This window comes from Panthera tigris, chromosome X (genome assembly GCF_018350195.1).
Source record: "Panthera tigris isolate Pti1 chromosome X, P.tigris_Pti1_mat1.1, whole genome shotgun sequence".
Lineage (NCBI taxonomy): Eukaryota > Metazoa > Chordata > Mammalia > Carnivora > Felidae > Panthera > Panthera tigris.
The window spans coordinates 90,341,520-90,366,000 of record NC_056677.1 but is presented as its reverse complement, the minus strand read 5'-3'; the positions used below and the strand labels follow the sequence as shown (position 1 = coordinate 90,366,000).

General features: G+C 41.8%; 1 protein-coding gene across 4 annotated transcripts in view; it reads left to right on the top strand.

Annotated features, from left to right (window-relative positions):
- The first annotated feature begins 3,028 nt into the window (after nt 1-3,028).
- The window catches only part of CHRDL1 (chordin like 1), a 117,990-nt gene continuing 96,537 nt past the window's right edge, over nt 3,029-24,481 (top strand). For all 4 annotated transcript variants that reach the window (XM_042974810.1, XM_042974808.1, XM_042974809.1 and 1 more), the window contains exons 1-2: nt 3,029-3,252; nt 6,693-6,844. In XM_042974810.1, coding sequence (XP_042830744.1) covers nt 3,101-3,252; nt 6,693-6,844 — 304 coding nt within the window. In that variant the 5' untranslated portion in view covers nt 3,029-3,100. The remainder of the gene's footprint in view (nt 3,253-6,692; nt 6,845-24,481) is intronic.

Genomic DNA, 24,481 nt, shown 5'->3' with positions numbered 1-24,481 from the left:
GGGAGAGAAGCTGGTTGGGACTGTAAAAGAATAATACTGAGGAGGGGGGCTGGGTGGCTCAGTTAAGCTTCTGACTTTGTCTCAGGTCATGATCTTGTGAGTTTTGAGTTTGAGCCCTGCATGGGGCTCTCTTCCGTCAGCACAGAGCCTGCTTCTGATCCTCTGTCACCCTCTCTGCCCACCCCCCACTTGCACTTGCTCTCTCGCTCTCTCTTAAAAATAGATAAAAATTTAAAAAAAGAAAAAGAATACTGGGGATCCTTGTGGTGCTGGCATTGTTCAGTATTCTGGCTGTGGTGGTGGCCATATGAACCAACACATGGGGTCAAATTTCATAGAACTATACACACAGGCAAATGGGTGCATGTAAAACTGGTAAAATTGTACTAAGGCAGATGGATTGTATCGATGTCAATTTCCTGTTTGTGATATCATACTACAGTTATGTGTGATGTTACTATTGGGGGTGAAGGGTATTCGGGATCCCTCTGAATTATTTCTTATAATTGTAAATCTACAATTATCAGCAAATAAAATGTTTTAAGAAATGACTATGAGATGATCTATGCTCTAATCCCCATTTAATAGGAAAAATATAAAGCATGGAGATAATCCTCACTGTAGTTTGGATAAGATCTGGTAGGAAGTATAGGTCTGGACTCACCCAAACTACAGTTCCCAACTCACACATCAAGACAAACTAATACAGGGATCACCAGCATTTACACTAATGAAGAACCTTTCAGAAAATTCTGGCAGCACCCATATAGAGTTGCCAAGTGTCTAAGAGATCCTGAACAAAAACTGCCCAGTTGAAAAGAACCGTTTGATCACAGTAAATTTTTTTGAGCTTTAAAAAAATTGCTTTCAGCTTTTAAGCCACTAGGTTTTGGGATGGTGTATTTTGCAGTAATCAGAATATTACATCAAGCACTGGGAGCAAGTGGTCACAACCAAATGAATAGGAGTTTTAAATTTCAGTGAGTCTACTGATTTTCAATGCTAGGATCCATCTTTGTCCCAGGCTGTTGTTCCTGAAACCCATTTTCCTGAATATATACTCTCCAGGCATGTTGGGACTGATGATGGATGGGGGCTGGGGAATGCAGATACAAAGGAAATTGAACAACCAGCCCTTGCCTTGAAGAACTCACAGTCTAGTGAGACAAAACATCAGCACGTTAAATGGAGTGAGAACAGTTATAAGGCAACAAATCTGCAAGTTCAAACCAATATACTACAGCACAAATTGAATGCATGTGGCAATGTATGGCTACCCAAACAGCAGGATGGAGCTAGACATTTTGGACCCTGAAGGCAACATTTTAGAAAGGGCCCCCTTTCCTTTGTTAACAGTGAAATAAACATCCCCAGCAATGCAGGAGCTAGTTGGATGATATTAACACTTCTGAAGAAAGAAAAGGGAGGTAATTTCCCAGGACAGTTATTTTTGTTTCAATTTTCCCTTGTTCTGTGTTCCTGATATGTGATTTGGGGGCAAGCTACAATTTTCCTGAGCATCCATTTCCTCATCTATAGGCTGGAGATAGCAATCAGAGAGTAGTCGGTTGAAAGTCAGGAAACCTGACTTGGAATCTCAGATCTATCATTTACTATGTGCATGACCTTGGATACATCACCTCCCTCCCACCCCCCTCATCAATTTCCTCTTCTGTGACATGAAGACTTTGAGCTCAATGGTCCAGAAGATCCCTACCAATTCTGACACTTAAGGCCACAGACAGTTCACGGGTTGTTGTGAGGGTTTAAAGAGTAGGGATGATGAATATGAAACTACTCTGTAAGCCATAACGTTATACAGATCCTGGAAAAATCAATATGATCCAGTTCAGCACTGGGTGCTGTATGTAAGCGATGAATCACCAGAATGTATCCCCGAAACCGAGAGCACACTGTAAACACTGTATGTTAGCTAACTTGACAATAAATTCTATTAAAAAAATAAAAAAATAATAAAGTCATATTCCAGTAAAAAAAGAGAGAGAGAAAGAAAGAAAGAAAGAAAGAAAGAAAGAAAAGAAAAGAAAAAAAAAGCAGCCCTGTAACTCTCCTCCAAATTTGGGGGCTTTAACATATAAATGGGTACTGTCTGTCAAGGCAGAGCCTTTGGGGCCCTTACAGGATTCTGAGAATTCTTTGTAACTACCGCTCATCAAATAAACATAACTTTGTCCTAGTCTGTCTCAGCCTTACCAAGGCATCAGCAGTGCTATTGTGATTTCAAGGCTGGGTTCTTGGCCCAACTCCCAAATCAGAATCTTAGGGACTGGGAGAACAGGGGTGGCTGTGGTGGGTCGCTCCAAGTTTTCTTCAAGACCCTTACCAATTAGTAAAGGCCCTTTACATGGGGGCGTTGGGGGGCCCTCTTCGTTGGGAGAAAGCAGATTTCTAACTCGTCCCCTCTCCCTCCACACACACACCCATCTCCACTCTGCCTTGAAGGACACCAACACTTTGCCACTTTTCTAGCCGCAGTGTGGATTTGGGAAACGCCCCTAAGTGATAAGCAGCTTGCTGGGGCATAATTTGCGAGGCCAGCTCCTCTGGTGTCCCGCGCACCAGCTCAGGACCCGACCAGGTGCACCCAGAGGGGCCCTGTGCGGGAGGAGAAGAGTTGCGGGCTTCCAGACAGGGAAGTCGGAGGGTAGCCGGGGTCTCCGGGGCAGGCGCGGGTGGTGGGAAGCTCCTAGGTGCATTCCAGTGCACAGGGGGAGGAGGGGCAGGAGGAGAGGTGCGGTCCCTTTAAGACCCCAACGCTCGCTTAGCCAGAGGAGGGGGGTGCAGTGGGGGCGCTGCGTGATGGGAAAGTCGCCGGCAGAGCCTCACACTTTCTCCCGATTTCTTAACTTTCGGGCCCCGGGAGCAGAAGTAGAGCCGCCGGGCCGGGGCGGAGACGGGGTGCGGGCTTGCAGCCGCTGCGTGCCCGCGGACTTCTCGCCTGCGTCGGGCGCCCGGCCTCTCCGGCCAAGTGGGGAGCGGGCGGCGGGCGGGCAGGTGGCCCCGGGCCGCCGCGCCCGCGCCTTGGCTCTGCCCCCGGGAGCCGAGCGAGCCGCTGCTCCCTCGTGGTGTGAGGGCGGTGATGTTTTTCCTCCCACCCACTTTTGAGTCCCCCCTCCCCCCTCGCGCGCACTCTAGCTCTCGCCACAACCTGCGAGCCCCAGACCTCGGAGGAGCGCCCCGGGGAGCTCGGAGCGCGTGGACGCGTGGAAGACGGAGCCGGCCAGTGGCCAGGTCAGTGAGCAGTGCCCGATGCCCGCTTCCTCTACCTTCCTTTCCAGCCTTTGCACAGGTGGGGCGTCTCCTGTTGGCCAGAACCGCCCCTGGACGTTCCCCCCCCCCCCCGAGCTCCCCCCCGCCCCCCCGCCTGACCTGCCACCCCAACTGGGCTCTCGGGTCCAGCTGCTAGTGGCCATGGCCCGGCTGGAGGTGGGCTCCAAGGCGCCCGGGGCAGGTTAGGGACTCCGGATTCGAACTCACCACTTGCCGCTCCCCGCGGGGCCTGCATATCTCCATGGTCTGGCGCTTCAGGGGAGGCCACTTGGGTAGCCACCTAAAGGGTTTTGCAGTCCCCTTAGTTATCTATCCCCTGAGTCCCGACCCTTCTTTCTCGCTTGCTGAAGTGCCCTGGACCAGAGGGTGATTAATACATGCTAAAGTTAATGAAACAGGGTGGACAGGCGAGAGGCTCCTCTGTCCTCTGGACATCTGTCTCATTTTCCGCCCAGACCACTGGGGTCAGAGCTTGAGACGCTAGGCTCAGGAAGCAACGCAGCCCTGCCAGAGAGCTTAGGGCCTGGAAAGCCTGCCTTCCAGACCCTCCCGGCCCTGCCACTAACTGTGGGAATGGGCAGTTGAGTTCTCTGGGCTCCAGGGTGCCCATTTTGGAGGTGGAGTTGTTGTAGGGAATGAAATGAAATGATGGATAGCAAGGTGTTTTGCAAGCCAAACGCAAGGCATTGTTTGTCAGTCATAAGCAGCAGTGAAGGCAAGGACTCTGGCGGAGAGAGACACCCTGGGTTAGAAGTGCCGTTTTTCTGTGGCAACCCACCAGCAGCGAACTGAGTTTTTTCTTGTTGGGTGGTAGAGTGGGGAGAGGATTTCAGCTGATGGACGTGGGCCCTGAGACCCCAGTGTCTTCTTGTTGTTTGTCAGAAAGAGAATTGCTACCCTGGGGACTGTCCCAGGAAGACAGTGAATGTGAGATTACAAGGTCAGTCAAGCCTCTCTGGCGGATTAAAGAGACACTGTGGGGCGTGGAGAACTGGCTGATGTGCTCATCCCTTAGCCTTCCTTTGGGAATGTCGCTTTGGTTCTCTTCTACCCAGGAGACCTCTTCTGAGAATGTCCAGACTTCTGACACTTGATGGCTCAGATTGCCTTGCAGTTTCAGCTGGGCAAGGAGCCTCTGGTCCCTTTGCTTGATGCAAATGAACTGTGTGAATGCTTGTTTCATGGAGGCACCTTCATGGATACACTTCTTTAGACACTGACAAGTTTCTCGATCTCTTGTAAAGCCTCCTCCGCCCGCCCCCTCCCCAGTGTTAGTGGTGGGATCTTGTTTTCTTATTGGCTTTCTTGACCGGGGCCTGGATCCCCCAAAACGCGTGTCTGTGGCCACATTTTGAAGGAACCTGGAAAAGAGTCCGTGCAAGTTCAATGGCACAACAGCCTGTGTGAAGCAGAGAGTTAATGCAGAAATAACTCCAGTTAACTGGGTCAAAGTATAATTTGAAAAATTAAGGACAGTTTGGCTCTTTGCAAGTATAAGAGTCGGCATGTTTGCTGAGCAATGCTTGCTTAGGTTTATTGCTGCAGTCCCCCCAAAAATGTCTTGAACCACATCTCTCCCCCCGCCGAAAAGAAAAAGTTAAAGGGATAAAGAGAAATTGAACGGGGAGGAGTCCTGGGGAAGGAATTCTTCTCAGTTTATATTTCTGCACAGAATACAAAGACAGGGCTTCAGATCTTGTAAATCAAAAGTGAATATTTATAAAGCGATTCATTTTCTGATGTTCTCCATCACAGCCTGGGAGGCCACACAGATGACAGGAACGCCAAAAGAGATTAATTGCTCTCTCGTCACCAACTTTTCTATTTGCTCATAACATTAGTCGGGACCCAAGAAAAGCAAAAAAAATTCTGAGAGCCGTTTTCTTGCCAGCTTGAGTTATGAAGCAATGCTACTGTTCACTGAACCGCCCCCCCCCCCATCATACAAGAAAAATAACCCTGTTGGTTCTTGCATGGGGCGACCTGAAAACTGTGGTTTCAAAACTACCCCCTGAGATCCATATGTGATTGTGATAAATTGGATTTCAGCGGTTAGAAAATCTTTCTCATTTGAAGGCTTGGGGGATAAGCTTATTAAAGTAGGCTCAGAAAGAACTTCGCTGGGGTGGGCAGCTGTGTTAAACTGTTCATGGAAATGATTTGCTTCAGAGGGCAGGGACGTTCTGAGTGATTGAAGCTGGGCCACAAGTTCATAGAAGGGACCAAGACATCAGAATCGAGGCCTTTGAGAGGCTAGGAACATGTTCATGATCAGTTCTTCTTTGGTTACGTAGCCGTAATTTCAAGCAATGGCTTTCAAATTACCCAGACAAGTTCATAGCATTTGAAGTATCTGCATCATGGCCCAGAAACCATTCGGTTCTCCAGAATGGTTATGTTGTATTCCTGCCAACTCTTTATACTCAATATTTAGGTTGGCCCCTCAGAAAAGATCAATGCACTCAGTTCCCATCCGGGGTTAACCCCGGATTGAAATGTGGTGTTTTTTGAACATTTAAATATGTTCAGATCATCCACTGGAACGTTTTTGCAAACTCTAGTGTCTATGGAAATGACCTGTGACTGGATCTGAGCTCTAGCAAATGTTCTGTGTTCTAAGGCTCGAAGGTTTAAGAATTTCCACCCCTTAGACTAGAAATGCAAGTCTCCTACTTTTCAGAATTATAGTTGCTCTGATGGCCTTTGGCACAGCGGTATAAGGCAAACACGTTACCTATTTAAATTGGCCTAATTTCCTTTGAGGATGGCCCGTTATAAAGTTCCGTTTCACAGTGGACTTCATGTGAGAGCAATATGTCTGAACGGTAAAGGTATTTAACTGCATCCATTTGCTAATTACATCTGTCTTTTCCAACATAAGTAGCCAAACTGAAGATCTTTATAGATCTTGTGGAGGACACAGGAGAAGTATTATTAACCAATTTGTGCCTCATCGCTGAAGCTAACATGAGTGAACTTTCATTTCAGAAATTGTTTGGGTCCCGTGCCTACTATTTTTATCTTGGTTGCCAAAGTAGCCGTTTTGCAAATCCATTTCCCTTTTCTCCCAAAGAAAAGCTCCTGAGAAATCAACTCTAATTCTGTTAAAAGGAAGATTTCAAAATTTATTTTTATTTTTCTATGACTTGCCTGTAAGGATTTTTAGCCTTAGCATTGGATAGGAACGCCTGTTCATCTGCTTGAATTTCCCCCCATGATCTTTGCAAGACCGAAGAGGCAAGTTCTCTTTCTGACACGGGAAAACAACGCTTACGCTTACATAAGTTCTCCAGCATTCCCACCCCCCCCCCCCCGCCCGCGCCAACACGTTAAAAGCTTAAGCATCAGTGATCTCCACCAGTTTCAGAGGATCTAAGTCTTTTTTTCTGCTTTCTCCCCAGGAGCTTGAATATACTGGGCCCTGACAGTTTTGAGTGGCCTCTTGCAGTGACCAAAATGAGAAAAAAGTGGAAAGTGGGGGGCACAAAGTGCATCTTTTCCTTGTTGCTGTTCTTTCTTTTCCTAGAAGGAAGCAAAACAGAGCAAGTAAAACGTAAGTGTCTCCCGTTTAAGAAACAAGATGCTTTCTTGTAATCTCTTTGAAAATGTGGTTATAATCTGTAGGGATTGAGATTTTGCCCTAATGTGGCCATATACCATTATTCTATTATTGGTTTATGCGTGAGTTGATACAACAACGAGAGCTTTGAGTCGGGTCGACTCAATTTGGGGCTGTTTTTCTGATTATCATATAGTTTTCATCTCATAGAACACATGACATATTAGCCTGTTTTCCTTTTCCTGTTCTAAACTGTACAAATCTCATTCCATTTTACGTAACTCTAGAAATATCTGACAGATGAGCTGGATTTTTTCCCAAATTTCAGACTCTTCAGCAAAGGTTTTCAGTTTATGAAAAAAAATAACACAGAAAAGAAAAAAAAAGAAAAAGAAAAAGTAAAGCAGGCCCTGCCTATTCCCTTATGCTGAAAAATGAAGAAGGAAAAAACCCTTCACATGAACTGGATTCAGATGAAAAATCCTTTGAGGAAATTGAGATTCCAGGGACCGTGAGCAAATTGGATGCCGTTTATTGAAAGAACGTCCCCGCAAAGCCAGGGAATATTTCTAGAAAGTCAGCGATCCGTGTGATGGGCTAACACATTGGAGAAAGCGGAGTGGCAGGAAGGGGGGATAATTAACCCTCCTTGCCTCCACGTTCAGGAGATTTATGCATAACTGTTGGCATCCCTGCTCTTGTTACGAGCTTTCTGCTGAAAGTAGGAGCCTCACCTTCTTTGGGCCACTTGCAGCCCTCTCTGAGGTGGACCCTTGCTCTAAATTTGAAGGAAAAGCCCTAGCTCTAGTTCCCCTTTTTGGCTGCATCAACAGAAGCACAAAATGGAGTTGGTCCAAGAGGGGCATTCTCTGCTCCACTGAACTTATTCATGAGAAGGAACCGTGAAAATCTTCTTGGTAGGAGCTGAAGCAGCATCTGAAGCCCATCGCTTAAACATTTATCTCCTTTATCAGCACAAGTTTCATAGATCAGGCATGAAGCTTGCTGACAGGGAGGACGGTGTGTTTCTGCCTCACTGTGATTTTCATAGTAATCTCAGTCTTCTTCCCGAGACAAGCGGTGCTTTTGATTAGGCTTCTGAGCAGGAGTGGCCCGTGGTGATGACCTAGCATGATGGGGACACAGGAGGAAGTTTAGCAGGGCACAGTACCAGCAAGGAAACTTGGATTGGCCTCTCTCCTGTTTTCCTCCAATGACCTCCCTCTCCCTCCAGAAAGCCCTCCTTTAAGTGGACGTGATAGAAAAGTTGTCCATCCATTCTCAGCTCCACTTACAACCCAACTGGGCCTAAAATCCTTGCTCTCTTAGGAAGAAACTTCCCTTATGACCTGTTAGCGATGGCGTCATAGGGGAAGCTTGCAATTCTTAGAAGACCGTCTCTTCTGGGAGGTCTTCCATAGATATAAAGAATTGAGGAGTACTGTCCATGCAACTTGGAGCTTAATTAACCAACCAAGGAAAAATAGGACTTACAAAATATTTACAGACCCCAAACTATCACTTTATAACATTTCCTGCTGCCTATGAATTTGTCCCAAGCCCATTGGATATTCAATTGGTGTCAAAAGGATTATATAGTAGATGGTCTAGGGCATCAGTTCTGTTCTAGTGTTTCAGGCTTTCGGTCAGATGATGAGGCTCATTCCCTGAATGAGCTGCTCAGCATCATTCTGTGTGGCCACACCCACTGTCTCGAGGACATGTACACAGTTATCTCCACTAAAGGAAATCTTAAAGCATATGCCCTCTGTATGTTGCCTCGATACACGCAGATGCACACACACACACACACACACACACACACGAGGCATGCGCAGAGATTTATATGGAAGCTCCAACAATGAGAAGGGAGAAGCAGTGGAAATGTCGGTCCATTGGGGAATGGTCATATAAACCATCTGTGTAATGTGTTGTCGTGCTACCATTGAAAACGTTGCTTATTACAAATTTGATGACCCTACGCAGTGCTTAATTAATTTGTTCTGAAATTTCCTAAGTATCCCCAAACTAATAATACTCCTAGTACAAAACAATCTGAAAGCACCTGAGCTTTACAAAAAAACGCGTGTCCCTCAGCTACCAACCAGAGGCAGCCATGACTCATAGTTTACTATGTGTTCTTCCAAACTCTTTTTCTCTGTATCTTAAAAACCTACGTAAGTACAGGTTTTGTTTTTGTTTTTTTTTTCTTGGCGATTGTACGTATTTTTCTGTAACCTTTCTTCAGAAGTGGGTCTAGGACATCCTTCCATGTCAGCACGTTGCAATACAACAGTACCGTATTCTTTCTAATGCTTGCATAGTTTCCAGTTGTGTAAGTGTGCCATGGATTACTTACCCATGGTATAGACTATAGCTATAGCTATAGACACTTAGATTGTCTCCAGTTTTTGCTATTACAACTAAGGTGTTAATGAACACCTCCAGGCACGTAGGCAAGTATTTGTGGGGAGTACTTTGGTCAAAGTGGATGTTCAGTGTTAATCTTGGTAAGCACAGTCACATTGTCCTTTGAAGAAGTTATCAATGTATACTCCCACCATCTGTGTATGAGAGTCCTTTTCGAATTCTTTCCCCACAAGTATAATTACTCTTTGTATCTTGGAGCCAATTTAATAGGAGAAATCATACTTCAGGTTTGCTGCACTATTTTCTTATTCTGGAGTATCTTTGCAATTAGTTTTTAGAATATTTTTAAATGTTTATTTTATCTCTGAGAGTGCATTGCCTATTTTGCAGTTAGGTTGCTTGTCTTCGTGATCCATCAAAGCATACATATTAAGGTTTTGTTATTGCAAATCTTGCTCCTGACCTTTTGTGTTCAAAATATTATTTTCCCCTTTTGCCATTTGCTTTTAACTTTAAGTTGTACCTTCCCATATGGAAGGTTTAAATTTTTGTGTGGTTGGATCTGCTATTTATTTCCTTTACGGCTTCTGAATTTCTTCTTGTTTCTTGGGAGACCCTTACCACTCATTCTATTATATTTTCTTCTACTGCTTGCATAATTTGGGGTTTTACCCGTAGTTCTCTACTTCATCCGAAATTTATAGTCATGTATAGTGGGGAGCTAATTTTTTTTTTTTTTTAATCTGTGACTGGTAGGTTCATGACTTACTTTTGCTCATCTTTGTGCTTCTGGAGTTTCCACAATTGGCAAGTATTACTTTAAATTTTTTTTATTTTTAGTGTTTATTTTTGAGAGAGAGAGAGAGAGCACGAGTAGGGGAGGGGCAGAGAGAGAGGGAGACACAGAATCTGAAGCAGGCTCCAGGCTCTGAGCCGTCAGCACAGACCCCTACTCAGGGCTCGAACCCACAAAATATGAGATCATGACCTGAGCCAAAGTCGGTCGCTTAACTGACTTAGCCACCCAGGCGCCCCTAATATCACTTTTAAAACAAGGATAAAAATCTGGGGAAACTCCAGGAAATGTGTAAGTGTAAGGGTAATAAATCCTCACGTCTCTTCTTGCTGCCTGATGCCATTTTACACAAGGAAGCCAAGGTTTTTGATCCTTTGTGGGTTGATTTCAGTGTAAGCTTCTAGGTCAATGCAGATGCTGTGTAGCCTGTTTCCCTCCTATCCTGGGCATCAGAGTGTTAGGAGGGGGCGTGCTGTTATGGTCAAAGATGCTCACTCGGTGTAGAATCTGAAGAGGTCTGCAGAAAATGCCGCATTTGCAGAAAGCTGTTTTCACAAGGAAAGTTAGGGGTGGTTGCTGCCACTTCCTAATAGCTGATTAGCCGTGGTCATGTTCCTGTCACAGGAGACGAGAAAGGCTCAGGAACCCGGGAAATACTGATGGTGCATTGCAATGGACGAACGAGCCATTTGTGGCTTCTATAAAAGTTTGTTACTTTCCAGAATCAGCAAGGTTTGAGGTCTTTAGCTGGGGAAGAAAGTCTTTCTGTAACTCCATTATGCTCTGTTGTTAAAGTTGTCGTCAAAGAGGCCCGGAAGCTCTTTTGAAGTTCAAAGGAGCGTGACATTGAGTGCATAATATTCATGCAAATATGGGACAAATGAGCTCAAGAGTTTGCCTCTTCTGGCAGTTCTAACTTAGGTAATGAACTATTGATCAAAGTAGGTGGAAGAATTGAGTGTCAGGAATATTCAATTATGTATTTCAAAAGGGCCTGCCTGTGCCAAGTCTGGCAAAGGTTCTGGGGAGAGAGAGATTGTTCATGTATTTCATGGAGTCCATTCCTGCTTTCTTAGGTGAGTTAGCTGGATCTTCTCACTCGTTATTTCTCTTCAGGAGAAAAGCTTCCCCACATTCATATATTGTAAAGATGGGCCTCCTGTGGCGCCTGCCCGGAGCTTCTCTGTTGTGAAAACCAACCAGAGAGGTTTGCGTTTTCCTCTTCCAGATTCTCTCTTGGACATTTGAGGCGATGATTGGACAACAGAAAGAAGCAAGCCAAAGAGTAGACCCATTCTCATCTTTGAAGCTTTTGTAGTAGAAGTGGACGAAAGAGAGAATACTTTACATTTAGATACCTCGATGCTTTTCACAGTACATTCTTAATTTTTTAATGTTGGGGGTGCCAGTGGGGTTGGGTGTGGAGGCTCTGGTGTTATCCTATTTTTTTTTAATTAAAAAAAATTTTTAATGTTTATTTTTTGAGAGGGAGAGAGACACAGAGTGTGAGTGGGGGAGGGGCAGAGAGAGAAGGAGACACAAAATCCGAAGCAGGCTCCAGGCTCCGAGCTGTCAGCCTGGACCCCGACGTGGGGCTCGAATTCATGAACGACGAGATCATGACCTGAGCTGGAGTCGGACGCTTAACCGACTGAGCCACCCAGGCACCCCTCTGGTGTTTTCTTAGATCCTAACCCCCACGCCGTGACTTGCTTATATACCTTGGGAATGTGACTTAACTTCCCCAGCTGTACTTTCCTTATTACTACAAGTATAGGAAATCCTACCACGATGGCCATCAGCACAGTCACTTGAAAAATAAAGGAGATCATGTACACCGAGGGCCCTGCAACAATCGCTGGCACAGTTAGGCTTGAATGAGAGGTAGGTCTGAGAGTAACTCTCTTGCAATCCACATGATATTATACCTTTAATTTTTCAATGAGAAACTTGAAACCCAGCAAGGTCAAGTCCAAGCCAGGACCGGAACTAAAACCCAGGTCTTCAAATTCCATGTTCTGCTCCCTACCCCCCAGTTTGCCTCTAGCCGTTCTCTGGGGAAGCCAGTTCATTCTTTTGAAGAGAAGTCCAGTCCTTTGCACATGGCAGCCACTTAACACATAAGAGATGATCCAAAGGAATGAATAAGGAACTTTGTAACCAGAATTCCTAAGAGAGGCAGTTTACTATTTGGGAGTTAAAAGGGACTAGCACTAACATTATTCAGGAACCTAAAATAAGTTAAGCCAAAGGAAATTTGTGAGGAAGGTTAAAAATATGTGCCTTTATGTCCTTGCTTCTGAGATTTCCCTGACTTCTCAGTAGGATTGGAATGTCCTCAGAGTCCAGTGGAAAGAGGACTGTGCTTTAAATCAGGAGACCTGGTTTCTGGTCAGTTCTTTTTGCTTGCTGTGTGGTATTGGTTGAGTCATTCATGGTCTCTGAACTAAAGAGTCTCGACTTGTAAACTGAGGATTCTTGCTTTCTGGACGGCAGAGTAAAGGACACCAGGATAGGCACTGAGGAGGTGGGACAAGGGAGAACAGGGCTCTGGGTTTTTAGGTGCTTGGAACACACCTGGAGTTTTATCATTGTCGCAGAGCCATTGCAAAGAATACTATTTGTTTAAGATTTATAACCTGCTTGCATCTAAAAAGGTTAGATGCAAGTTATGTATGAAAGCACAGTTGCAAAGCTAACATTTTTAAAGATGAAATAAAATAGAGCCCTTTTGAAGAATGTAGGAAGAGTAGATGTTTTTAACACCTGGTTTGGTACATTAGAGTATTCACACTCTAAATTTGGCTTGTGCTTCTGGAAAGATAAAAAGAGGGGTTTGGGGGCTGTTGGCAACAGAAAAATTACAGTTTCATCTACAGTGATTATTCCCACCTCCCACCCACTCAGGCAGTATTGATCATGGGATGTTTGAATAAAGCACATTTGGATAGTACAAGGATTCCGTCTGTAACCTTGGTTTCAGAGAAGAAAGAATGGCCTTTCTTCATTGACTCTCTGTAAAGGAAGAGGGCAACTAGTAAATTATAACTCAGTAAAGGTCTTTCTGTAAGTGCTAAGGCAATGTGGTCCAGACACTTTTAACTTTGGATGATCTGGACGTACGTAGACTAAATTGTCAATTACAAGGCGCCCTAAGCAAGCTTTATATTAACGTGATTTTTTTCTGATTTTATTTATTTTTTTATTTTATTTAAAAAATTTTTTTTTTAACGTTTATTTATTTTTGAGACAGAGAGAGACAGAGCATGAACGGGGGAGGGGCAGAGAGAGAGGGAGACACAGAATCGGAAGCAGGCTCCAGGCTCTGAGCCATCAGCCCAGAGCCCGATGCGGGGCTCGAACTCACGGACCGTGAGATCGTGACCTGAGCTGAAGTTGGACGCTTAACCGACTGAGCCACCCAGGCGCCCCACTGATTTTAAAATAGTTGCTCAAAAAAAGCTAAGTCACCTCTGAAAAATAAGAAAATAAAATAGATTCTCATTGTTAACATTCATTAAATTTTTTTATTGTTTATTTTTAAGAGACAGAGTGTGAGCTGGGGAGGGGCAGACAGAGAGGGGGACACAGAACCCGAAGCAGGCTCCGGGCTCTGAGATGTCAGCACAGAGCCTGACGTGGGGCTTGAACCCATGAACCTCGAGATCATGACCAGAGCCAAAGTCGGACGCTTAACCGAATCAGCCACCCAGGCTCTCATTGTTAAACATTCAGAAGACACATAAAAATAAAACAAAAGTCACTGGTAGTCTCAGCGTGTAAGGAAATAGCTAATTGGTATATACTCTTCTAGTCTTTTTTTTCTTTAGAGCATTTTCCCACAATGCTTTTTTTAAATTTTATTTTTGATAGAGACAGAGCACAAGTGGGGGAGGGGCAGAGAGAGAGAGAGAGAGAGAGAGAGAGAGAATCTGAAGCAGGCTCTAGGCTCTGAGCTTTCAGCACAGACAGAGCCCGATGCGGGGCTCGAACTCACAAACCAAGAGATCATGACCTGAGCCAAAGTCGGACACTTAACCGACTGCGCCACCCAGGCACCCCAAGTCTTTTTTTTAATGCTCAGCTATATGTGTGTATTTTCATACATACATGTTATTTTACAAAACGAAGCCCTGCCTTGGAACCAGTTTGGTTCATTATGTCACTTCACATCTGATTCTCTAAAATGCACCTGTAATGGTGATATATCCCATTCGTTTGAAGAAGAAAGCTGGGCGTTTGAGATATCTGTCTGTGGCAGGGCATGCAAAATCGATTCTGTTGTGACGAGTTCAAGAGCACACATCTTGAATTCTTGACCAAATAGAAAGCAAACCTCCTTTAGCAGACACTTGTGCCGCTGAGGTGCTGATAGGAAGAACAAACAAGAGCTTTGATTTTTACCCAAAGTCCTGGGCCAGAGGACATGTAAGAGATGATTTTTGCCGGAAAAATATTCAGGTCAGGTTTTACTGGGCCAAGCAGCTTTTCTGTGTAAAAGGGTCTCCACGTGGCCTTATAGTAGGGACTAATGAGAATACCATCAACTCCCAGTTATCCATGCTAATGGGAGCCTAGAAGAGAACAAGAAATCAAGATTTCATGGAATATCTCCAGTTCTTATCGTAGCCAATGGTGTGGTCTTACTCACGGTCAAACCTCTTGAAATATAAGCTCTTTTCTTCTCATGAGCTTACCCACCTGCTGGCAGACAATTGAAATGCCCCAAGGCAGATAGTGGGAGGGCCATGATGGGCACAGGCTGCTCGATAGATATGCATTTGAATTAATTTTGGGAAAATGATCTGACAAGTAGGAATAGGGTAATTAACCCCAGATACACAGGAATAAGCTGTATATATAGGATGGAGAATTTGCCTTCTTCCTGGCTTTTCTTTTTCACTGGCCTCCATAACCTGGAAATGAATTCTTAAAACCCTGAGGAAATCTCATAGAGACTTCAATTCCAGAAACCCAATTGCCAGAGAAATAGGAGACTTTTTTATTTCCTGTAGCTACTATATCTTGTCTTGCCCTTCTTGCATTCTGCCTCACGTCTAATAAATGAAAGAAATATTTCTTCCTTTATTTTTTCGGCCTTATTACAGTGTAGAGTAGCCTTTAACAAAATAATTAAAAAGGAATCTGTTTACTTGACTTGTCTGCTCCTATAACAAACAGCAGAGATTCATCTCTCTTTACTGACTGTATGTGTTATAATAAAATAAATATTATTGGAATACTTGCATGATGATGTGTCTAGAGTAATAGCTCTTATCAAAAACAGTTCTTAAGAATGTTTTCTTGCTTTTAGATTGGTGATGAAGTTATTGCCCTTTTGACCTAGTCCTGGGCGCTAGACAGCAATGGTTGGGCAAAACGTCAATGGCATAGTGACACATCTCTGTTGTCTACTTTTTATCATTGTTTCTGTGAACAGGGGCCCCAAAAGTAGCAGGGATGAGGGCCAGCCAAACCATCTGAAAAATAGCTATGATGCTGCAGGTTGAAGGTCCAACTCAAACGTTAGCTGCAGTTCCTTTGGGACCAAGTTCTCCTCGCAGATACCACTAGTCAGTGGGAAGTCATATATTGTCCAGCTGGTATCTGTCAGCTACTGGCTAGTGATAAGCTTACTGTACTTGCCTGTATCTTCTAGAAGTTAGTGAGTCATCATCGTTTTAATAAAATCAGCTCACGTGTGCGTCTTGTCCAAGATGATCTACTGGGACTTGAGGTGTGTTCAGTTATGCTGCACAACTCGTTGGATTTCCCCCTGGGGAATGCCAAAAACTTTGGAAAAGTTTAGACTTAGGAGCATGCGCTGAAATTGACTTTTATCATCACTTCTTAAGATTGATAACTGTTCGGCATACTCCTTGAGAAATCAACTGTAATGGTGCCAGCCGCTCAATCCTAGACACCCATGGTAAAACAGGTCTTCGAACTTACAGGGTTTACTTTTGTTCTGTGCTTGAAAAAAAAAATCAGTGCTGGTAATTGCAGAAGCTTTGTTTAGTGACTCCAGCGGCATTACTGCTCAACTCCTTGTCTGCCTCCAGTTCCTGAATTTGCTCCTTCCACGTGTTTGTTGGTTTCTATCTGGGGCATAATTGGCCAAATCCTATATTGCTCAGATAATAGGAACAATGACCCTGATGAAACACTATTATGTTTGCAGTTAAGACCAGGTTTCAATCAGAAGTTAGTGTTTGAGAAAGATATTTTCATCAAGAAGCATAGTTTGTAAGACACTGGTACCGTCATATGGAAGAAATGCCATGTGAGTATTATGAGGTTTAAAGAGGATGAAAAAGAACTTTCCCCTGGGCTAATCTATCTTCCCAACTAGATTTCAAACCCCTTAGCAGCATGGGTACTATTTTTTTTTTGCCTTGTAAACACATTTTACAAATTATTGAAGTATAATTAGCATACAATGTTATATTTGTTCCTCGTGTACAACATACTGATTCAACAACCACTGTGGAAAACAGTATAGAGATTCCTCAAAAAATTAAAGATAGAATTACTACATGGTCCCGTAATTCCACTACTGGGTGTTTACCCAAAGAAGATGAAAACTCATTCAAAAAAAAAATATGTACTTCTCTGTGTATCACAGCACTATTTACAATAGCCAAGATATGGAAACAACCCAAGTGTAGATGAATGGATAAAGAAGATGTAGAACACACACACACACACACACACACACACACACACACACACACCAAGGAATATTACTCAGCCATAAAAAAGAATGAGATCTCGCCATTTGCGACAACATGGATGGGCCTACAGGGTGTTATGCTAAATGAAACAAGGCAGACAGAGAAAGACAAATACCATGTGGACTCACTTACATGTGGAATCTAAAAGACAAAACAAGCATGGGTGCTATTTTATACATCGTGCCTTTAGCACTGCGATAGATACAAAAAATGCATAATAAAGTCAGCCAGCTGTACCAGTTTCTACAGTCTATTTCGTTATGACTTGACTTTACTATGGACAACATCTGATTCTTTCAAAGGTGATCAAAGATGTTTCAAAGGTTTAGTGGAAGGGTAATTTGAGAAAGTGTTAGGCAAGAATGTGTGGAAGCCCTTTATTTTCCAATTTCTAAGAGTGGGTGACCCGTACCTTACAACTATGTTACTGGAAAGGCAGAGTCCTACCGTGGTTACAGTCCTTGGGTCTGAAGCCAGACTAATTAGGTTTGAATCCCAGCTCCATACCCTGACTAATCATGTCAACGTGGGTAAGTTACCATATCTCCCTGTGCCTCAGATTCCTTATCTGTAAAATGGGAGTAATAATGGAAACTACCTCATGGGGTTGTTGTGGGAATTTAGTGAATTCGTATATGTAAAACCTTTAGAACAGAGCTGGGCTTTTATAGGAAAAGTGTTCAACGAATATTAGCTCAACCAATACTGATTTTGTTATTACTGTTATCACCATTTTCATCTGGCTCTGCCACTTAGGACCAGGTTCCCTGGCTGCTTTTTACACTTATTAACTACCTCTTAGACTGAGCCACATTTAGAGCAGGAAAATTCAGATCATTCAGATTTCACACTTTGTCGAGCAACACTCTTCAGAGACTGAATCTGGGGGGAAATGGAGTCTTGACTGAAACAAGTTATTTTTGGTTGATCTATGGATTTCATGAATATGGTGAGCTCTAATATATTGAAAGGATCCACTTTATAATACTGTCTGTGAAATAATGTACCTTAAAGATATTTCATAAATGAGATGTCAACTTGCTTAATAGTGATATGTAAAGAATACCCTCCTTGTGGGGTAAGTATATACTGTTCCTTTGGAAACAGACTTTCCTACAAATTAAAAAATTTTCATAATTTGGCTGTGAGTTTTAAAAATATGTAAATACACTTGAAACCCACACTTTGATAGCTTGGCTTATTTTAGTGGTTGCTTACTCTTTCAGGGATCTTTATTTTTTATTTGTCCCATTTTTTTCCCCCAACTAGCAGGGAGTCAATCACCCAACCAATTTCATATTGGAAGTAGGTAGGTTTTAATGTCAACCTCTGAGCGATCTAATTCAACTGAGTGAAATAATCCAGAATCAAATGCATCAGACACAAGGTTCCAGCTTACTTTGCAGTGTGGATTTAACTCAACAAAGTAATTTCTAGCTTCCCTCCATTTACATGTTAGTGGCTGCAGACCAATACAAGCAGGACTATTTATGCTAGCCTAATAATGCCCCTTAAATGGCCCCCCTTCACGTATTTGCTGCTTTTTTTCCTTTTTTTTAAAAAAAATAAAATTTATTTATTTTTGAGAGAGAGAGAGAGCGAGCACGAGTGGGGGAGGAGCAGAGAGAGGGGGACAGAGAGAATCCCAAGCAGGCTCCACACTGTCAGCACAGAGTCTGATGTGGGCCTCAAACCCATGAACCATGAGATCATGACCTGAGTGGAAACCAAGAGCTGGATGTTTAACCAGCTGAGCCACCCAGGCGCCTCAATGGATTTGTCTCTAAGTGTATACCCAGGATCTTTGTGAAGTGTCTAGATAAGTTGTATATGTGAGATGCAAATCAGGGGTTGGAGAGTGAGACTATAAATTTATTATAGAGAAACAATCACCTCTCACCCACATGTGGAAGGTAGCTAACAGTGCCTCATTTGGATGTTTGTTTTGGGAAATCCATGATCATTTGTTATTGGTTAAAGATGCTGGGATTGTTAAAATATTTAAAGTATTTCCTACTCCATTTTAGAATATTGTAGATCGAGTCATTAATTTGTGTCTATAGCAAGAAAATCGTATTTCCAAGACTTGGCTGAAAAACACCCAAGTTCTGCCTAAAAAGTAATTTTGATTTTCTGGGTTCTTTCAGTTAATAAATGGTTTTGAACACCTACTCTTAGCTGATAAATGTAGATTAATATAACAATGCTAACAATAATAGTAATATCACAAAAGAGAAAATAAAAATACTTATTAAAAGTGAATATATATTCAGCCTTCCTGATAAAGAAAGAAATATTGGTTCTGTTTTTCACTACCAAATTGGCAGTTTTATTTTATTTTTCTAAATTTTTTTAATATTTATTTCTGAGAGAGAGACACAGCATGAGCAGGGGAGGGGCAGAGAGAGAGAGGGAGACACAGAATCTGAAGCAGGCTCCAGGCCCTGAGCTGTCAGCACAGAGCCTGATGTGGGGCTCAAACTCACGAACGGTGAGATCATGACATGTAGGATGCTCAACGCACTGAGCCACCCAGGCGCCCCAGAATTTTTAATTTTAATTCCAGTATAATTAACTTACAGTGTTATATTAGTTTCAGGTGTGCAATATAGTGATTCAGCAATTCTATACATTACTCAGTGCTCATCATAATAAGTGTACTCTTTAATCCTCATCACATATTTCACCCATCCCCCACCCCCCACCCTCTGGTAACCATCAGTTTGTTCTCTATAGTTAAGAGTCTGTTTCTTGGTTTGACTCTCTTTTTTTCCCTTTGCTCATTTGTTTCTTAAATTCCACATGTGAGTGAAATCATGTGGTATTTGTCTTTCTCTGACTGACTTCACTTAGCATTATAATCTCCAGCTCCATCTATGTCATTGCAAATGGCAAAATTTCATTCTTTTTTATGGCTAAGTAACATTCTGATATGTTATATATATATATATATTATATATCAGAATATTATATATATGTATATATATATGTTACAAACTATTGGGACTACATCAAAATAAAAATCTTCTGTACAGTGAAGGAAACAATCAACAAAACTAAAATGCAACCTACTGAATGGGGGAAGATATTTGCAAATGGCATATCTGATAAAGGGTTAGTATCCGAAATATACCCAGAAAACAAATAATCCAATTTAAAAATGGGCAGAAGACACAAGCAGACATTTCTCCAAAGAAGACATCCTTATGACCAACAGACACTCGAAAAGATGCTCAGCATCACTCATCAGCAGATCAACAGGGAAATGCAAACCACAACTCCAATATCACTTCATACCTGTTAGAATGGCTAAAATCAAGAACACCACACACACACACACACACACACACACACACACAAAAAGATGGGGCACCTGGGTGGCGCAGTTGGTTGGGTATCTGACTCTTGATTCCCACTCAGGTCATAATCTCGCAGTCATGAGATTGAGCCCCGTGTTGGACTCCTCACTGAGTGTGGAGCCTGCTTGGGATTCTGTCTCTCTCCCTCTGTCCCCTTCCCCGAGCTCTCTCTCTCTCTCAAAATAAATACATATAAACATTCAAAAACAGAATACCAGAAACAACAAGTGTTGGTGAGGATGTGGAGTAAAAGGAACCCTCGTGTGTTATGTGTTGTTGGTGGAAATGCAAACTGGTGCAGCCACTGTGGAAAATAATACAGAAGTTCATCAAAAAGCTAAAAATAGAACTACCCAACAATCCAGTAATCACACTACTGGGTAGTTGCTCCCAAAATACAAAAACAGTAATTCAAAGGGGTACCTGCACCCATATGTTTATTTCAGAATTATTTACAATAGCCAAATTATGGAAGGAGCCCAAGTGTCCAAATTGGCAAAGTTTTAAATAATTAAATGATCCAGTGTTGTGCATTCTCACCTTCTGCTGATGTGAAGGTAAATTAGCATAAGTTTTCTGAATGGCAGTGAAACACTACAGGTCAAGAATTTGAATGCATTCAAAACCTTTGACCCAATAAATCTACTTCTAAAAATTTATATTAAGAAAAATAACCATTGTTGCATACAAAAGGGTTTTTTTTGTAAATTTTTTTAAATGTTTATTTATTCTTGAGACAGAGACAGAGCGTGAACAGGGGAGGGGCAGAGAGAGAGAGACACAGAATCTGAAACAGGCTCCAGGCTCTGAGCTGTCAGCACAGAGCCCGACGCGGGGCTTGAACCCGTCAACTGTGAGATCATGACCTGAGCCGAAGTCGGACGCTCAACCGACTGAACCACCCAAGCACCCCCAAAAGTTTACATACTAAGAATTTGTTTTAATTAAAAGAAAAGGAAACAGCCTAATCCCCCCAAATAGGGGATTGGTTGATAAGTTGTAGTTCAGCTGTGTTGGTGTAGAATCCAGTCACCAAGCATGAAGTATAAGGGAAATATTTAGTGGCCCCAAAATATTCATGGTATGTTAATTTTAGAATGTAGTTTACAAAACGTTTGTGCTATTAATTTTGTGATAAAACCTTTATACAAACAATGCATAGAAAAACACTGGAAAGAACTTCTAGTTTCTGGTCTGACATGTAAAGAGCTTAGAAGTTGTCACCCCCATTGTCACAAGAAAAAAGCTGAAGGAATGACTCCTCTTAAATCAGTTAGAAAATTGAGGTCACAGGGCAAACTGCCCTATGCTTTTTACTCTGAAATCTGAAAGCCTGGTGAATGTAATCACCACTGCTGGATCCTGGTAGGAGCAAGAGTAATTGACTAATTGCTGGAGATGGAGTATGTACTAGCTTGAGAGAAAAACTTATTTTTGTGAGTTTCACCCCCAGGAGCCCCATCAGGGTCTCAGGGTGAAGACTGGAGAAAAATTCTTTAGTGCTGCAGGCACAGGAGGGAAAAAGTAACCATTCTGAAATAAGTCCAAAGCTCTTTGTTCTCCTTAATTAAGACTTGCCCTCAAGGGAAATGATTTTACCAGAGCCTAACTGATTTGCATTTTGTCAGAGCCTAACCAGTGGGGAGAAGGAAAATACCCAATCCACTAGCCTTCCTGTCTTATCTACACTGGTGGGGGAGAACAAACCTAACTCGCAATTTTGAAGGTCACAGCTCAGAGACACAGGCTCACTAAAATACTGAGAACTAAGCATATAATTATAGAATGCTTCTCTCTCCAACCCCTGCCACAATTTACCACCATATCAGTTGGGGCCCTTGTATAATAACAGGCAATTACAGCTGAAAGAACTGCACACCTCAAACATTATTTAAGAAAGAGTATCTAGGGAAGCCCAAGACAACAGAAGGGAAATAAACAAGGACATTAGAGCAAATTTTACCTCTGACATCCCAGCTATGACAAAGAATGAACATGACCTAATTCCTAGCTAGATTAACAAAAAACCTCATGCTGAAGGCATATCTACCTGAGTTTCTTTTATCCAATACATCATGTCTGACTTTCAACAAAAAAGTAAAAGTCATGCTAAAAGGCGAAAACAAACAAACAAAAAACCCAAACCAAAAAAAAAAAAAAAACCCAAACAAACAAAACAACCACAGTCTAAAGACACAAATCAAACATCAGAACCAGACTCTGTAATAGAAGGTATTTTGGAATTATCAGACTGGGAATTTCGAGTAACTGTGAGCAACTTTCGAGTAACTGCTTTAGATTCTAATGGGGAATGTGGCTAATATGCAAAAATATAAGGGGAATGGAAACAAAGAGATGGAAATTCTTAAGAAAGAATGCAAAGGAAATGTGAGAAATCAGAAACACCCTAAGAAATGAAGAATGCCTTTGATGGGCTCATCTAGTAGACTGGACATGATGGAGGAAAGAATCAATGAGCTAAAGATATTCCGATAGAAACTTCCCAAACTGAAATAAAAGGGAAAAAATGAAGAAAAACGCAACAGAATATCCAGGAACTGAGAAAAAAATCACAGAAGGCTTAACATATGTGTAACAAGAATACCAGAAGGAGAGGAAACGAATGAACAAAAGAAATATTTGAAGTAATAATGGCTGAGAATTTTCCAAAATTAATGACAGACACTATAGCACAGATCCAGGAAACTCAGAGAACACAAAACAAGAAAAATATGAAAAGATCTACACCTAGGCATATCATATTCAAACTGTAGGAAATCAAAAACAAAGAGAACGTCTTGAAAGAGTCTGGAGGAAAAATACATTACCTGTAGAGAAACAAAGATAATAATTACATTCAATTTCTGTTCAGAAACCATGCAAGGAAGAAAGTGAAATAAATTATTGAAAGAAACCCCCACCAACCTAGAACCTAGAATTCTGTGTCCAACAAAATTATCCCTCAAAAGTGAAAGAGAAAGAGATTTTCTCAGGCAAAAATGGGAGGAATTTGTCACCTGCCTAAATGTTAAAAGAAATTCTTCAGAAAGAAGGAAAATGATATAGACCAGAAGCTGGGATCATTTCCATAAAGAGAGGAAGAGCATTAGAGAAGAAATAAATTAAGGTAAAATAAAATCTTTTATTTTTCATATTCTGAATTGTCTAAGAAAAAAATTGTTCAAAATAATAATAACAACAATGTATTGAATGATTATAGCTGATGAAAAAGTAAAATGAATAACAACAATCTTATAAAGGATGGGAGAGAAGAAAAGAGTACTTTGCTGTAAGGTACACGCACTATCTGAGAAGTAATATAGTGTTTTATGGATTTAGATTAATTGGAAATGTGTATTGAAAACTCAAGCTCTACCACCAAAAATTTTTTCAAAATAAGTATAATTGATATGCTGAGAGAAGGGAGAAAATGGAAGAGTAGAAAATGCTCAATTAAAGCTATCGAAGGCAAAAAAAAAAAGAGTGGAACACACACTCACACAAAAGAGAAAATCAAGGTCAATGAATAGAAAATAATTACAGATATGGTCAATCTGAATCCAACTGTGTCAACAATCACTTTAAATGTGAATGGTCTATATGCATCAAGTAAAAGAGAGTAACAGTAGATAAAAAAAAAAAAAACAAAACATGTCCCAACTATATGTTTTCTACAAGAAACCCACTTTAAATATAAAGGTACATGTCGATTAAAAGTAAAGAGATGGTGAAAGCTGTAGCATGCTGACACTAATCAAAGAAAGTGGGAGTAGCTATGTTAATTTAAGACAAAGCAGACATTCAAGGCAAGGATGTATGTTATATGCACCTAACAGGGCATCAAAATATGTGAGGTAAAAACTTTTAGAGCTGCAAGGAGAAACAGACAAATCCACTGTGATAGTTGGACTCCCTATTAATAATTAAAAGTTACAGAAGACAGAAAATAAGGATATAATTAAACTGAACAGCACCATCAATCAACCAGATCTAATTGAGTTCTACACAGTATTTCACCCAACAGTAGAATACACATTTTTCTCAAACTCTTGTGGACCATCCACCAATGTCTGTTAAAAGTAATAGACATTATACAAAGTATCCTCTCAGACCATACGGGAATTAAGCTAGAACTCAATAACAGAATGATAGCTATAAAATCCCTAAATATTTAGAGATTAAATAATACAGCTTCAAATAGCACATGGGTCAAAGAAATCTCAATAGAAATTTAAAAATATTTTGAATTCTTTGGAAAAAAATAGAACTTAATCAGAATTCACAGCATGCAGCAAAAGCAGTGCTTAGGGGGAATTTATAGCATAGAATTAGTATATTAGAAAAAAAGAAAGATCTAATGTCAACAATCTGA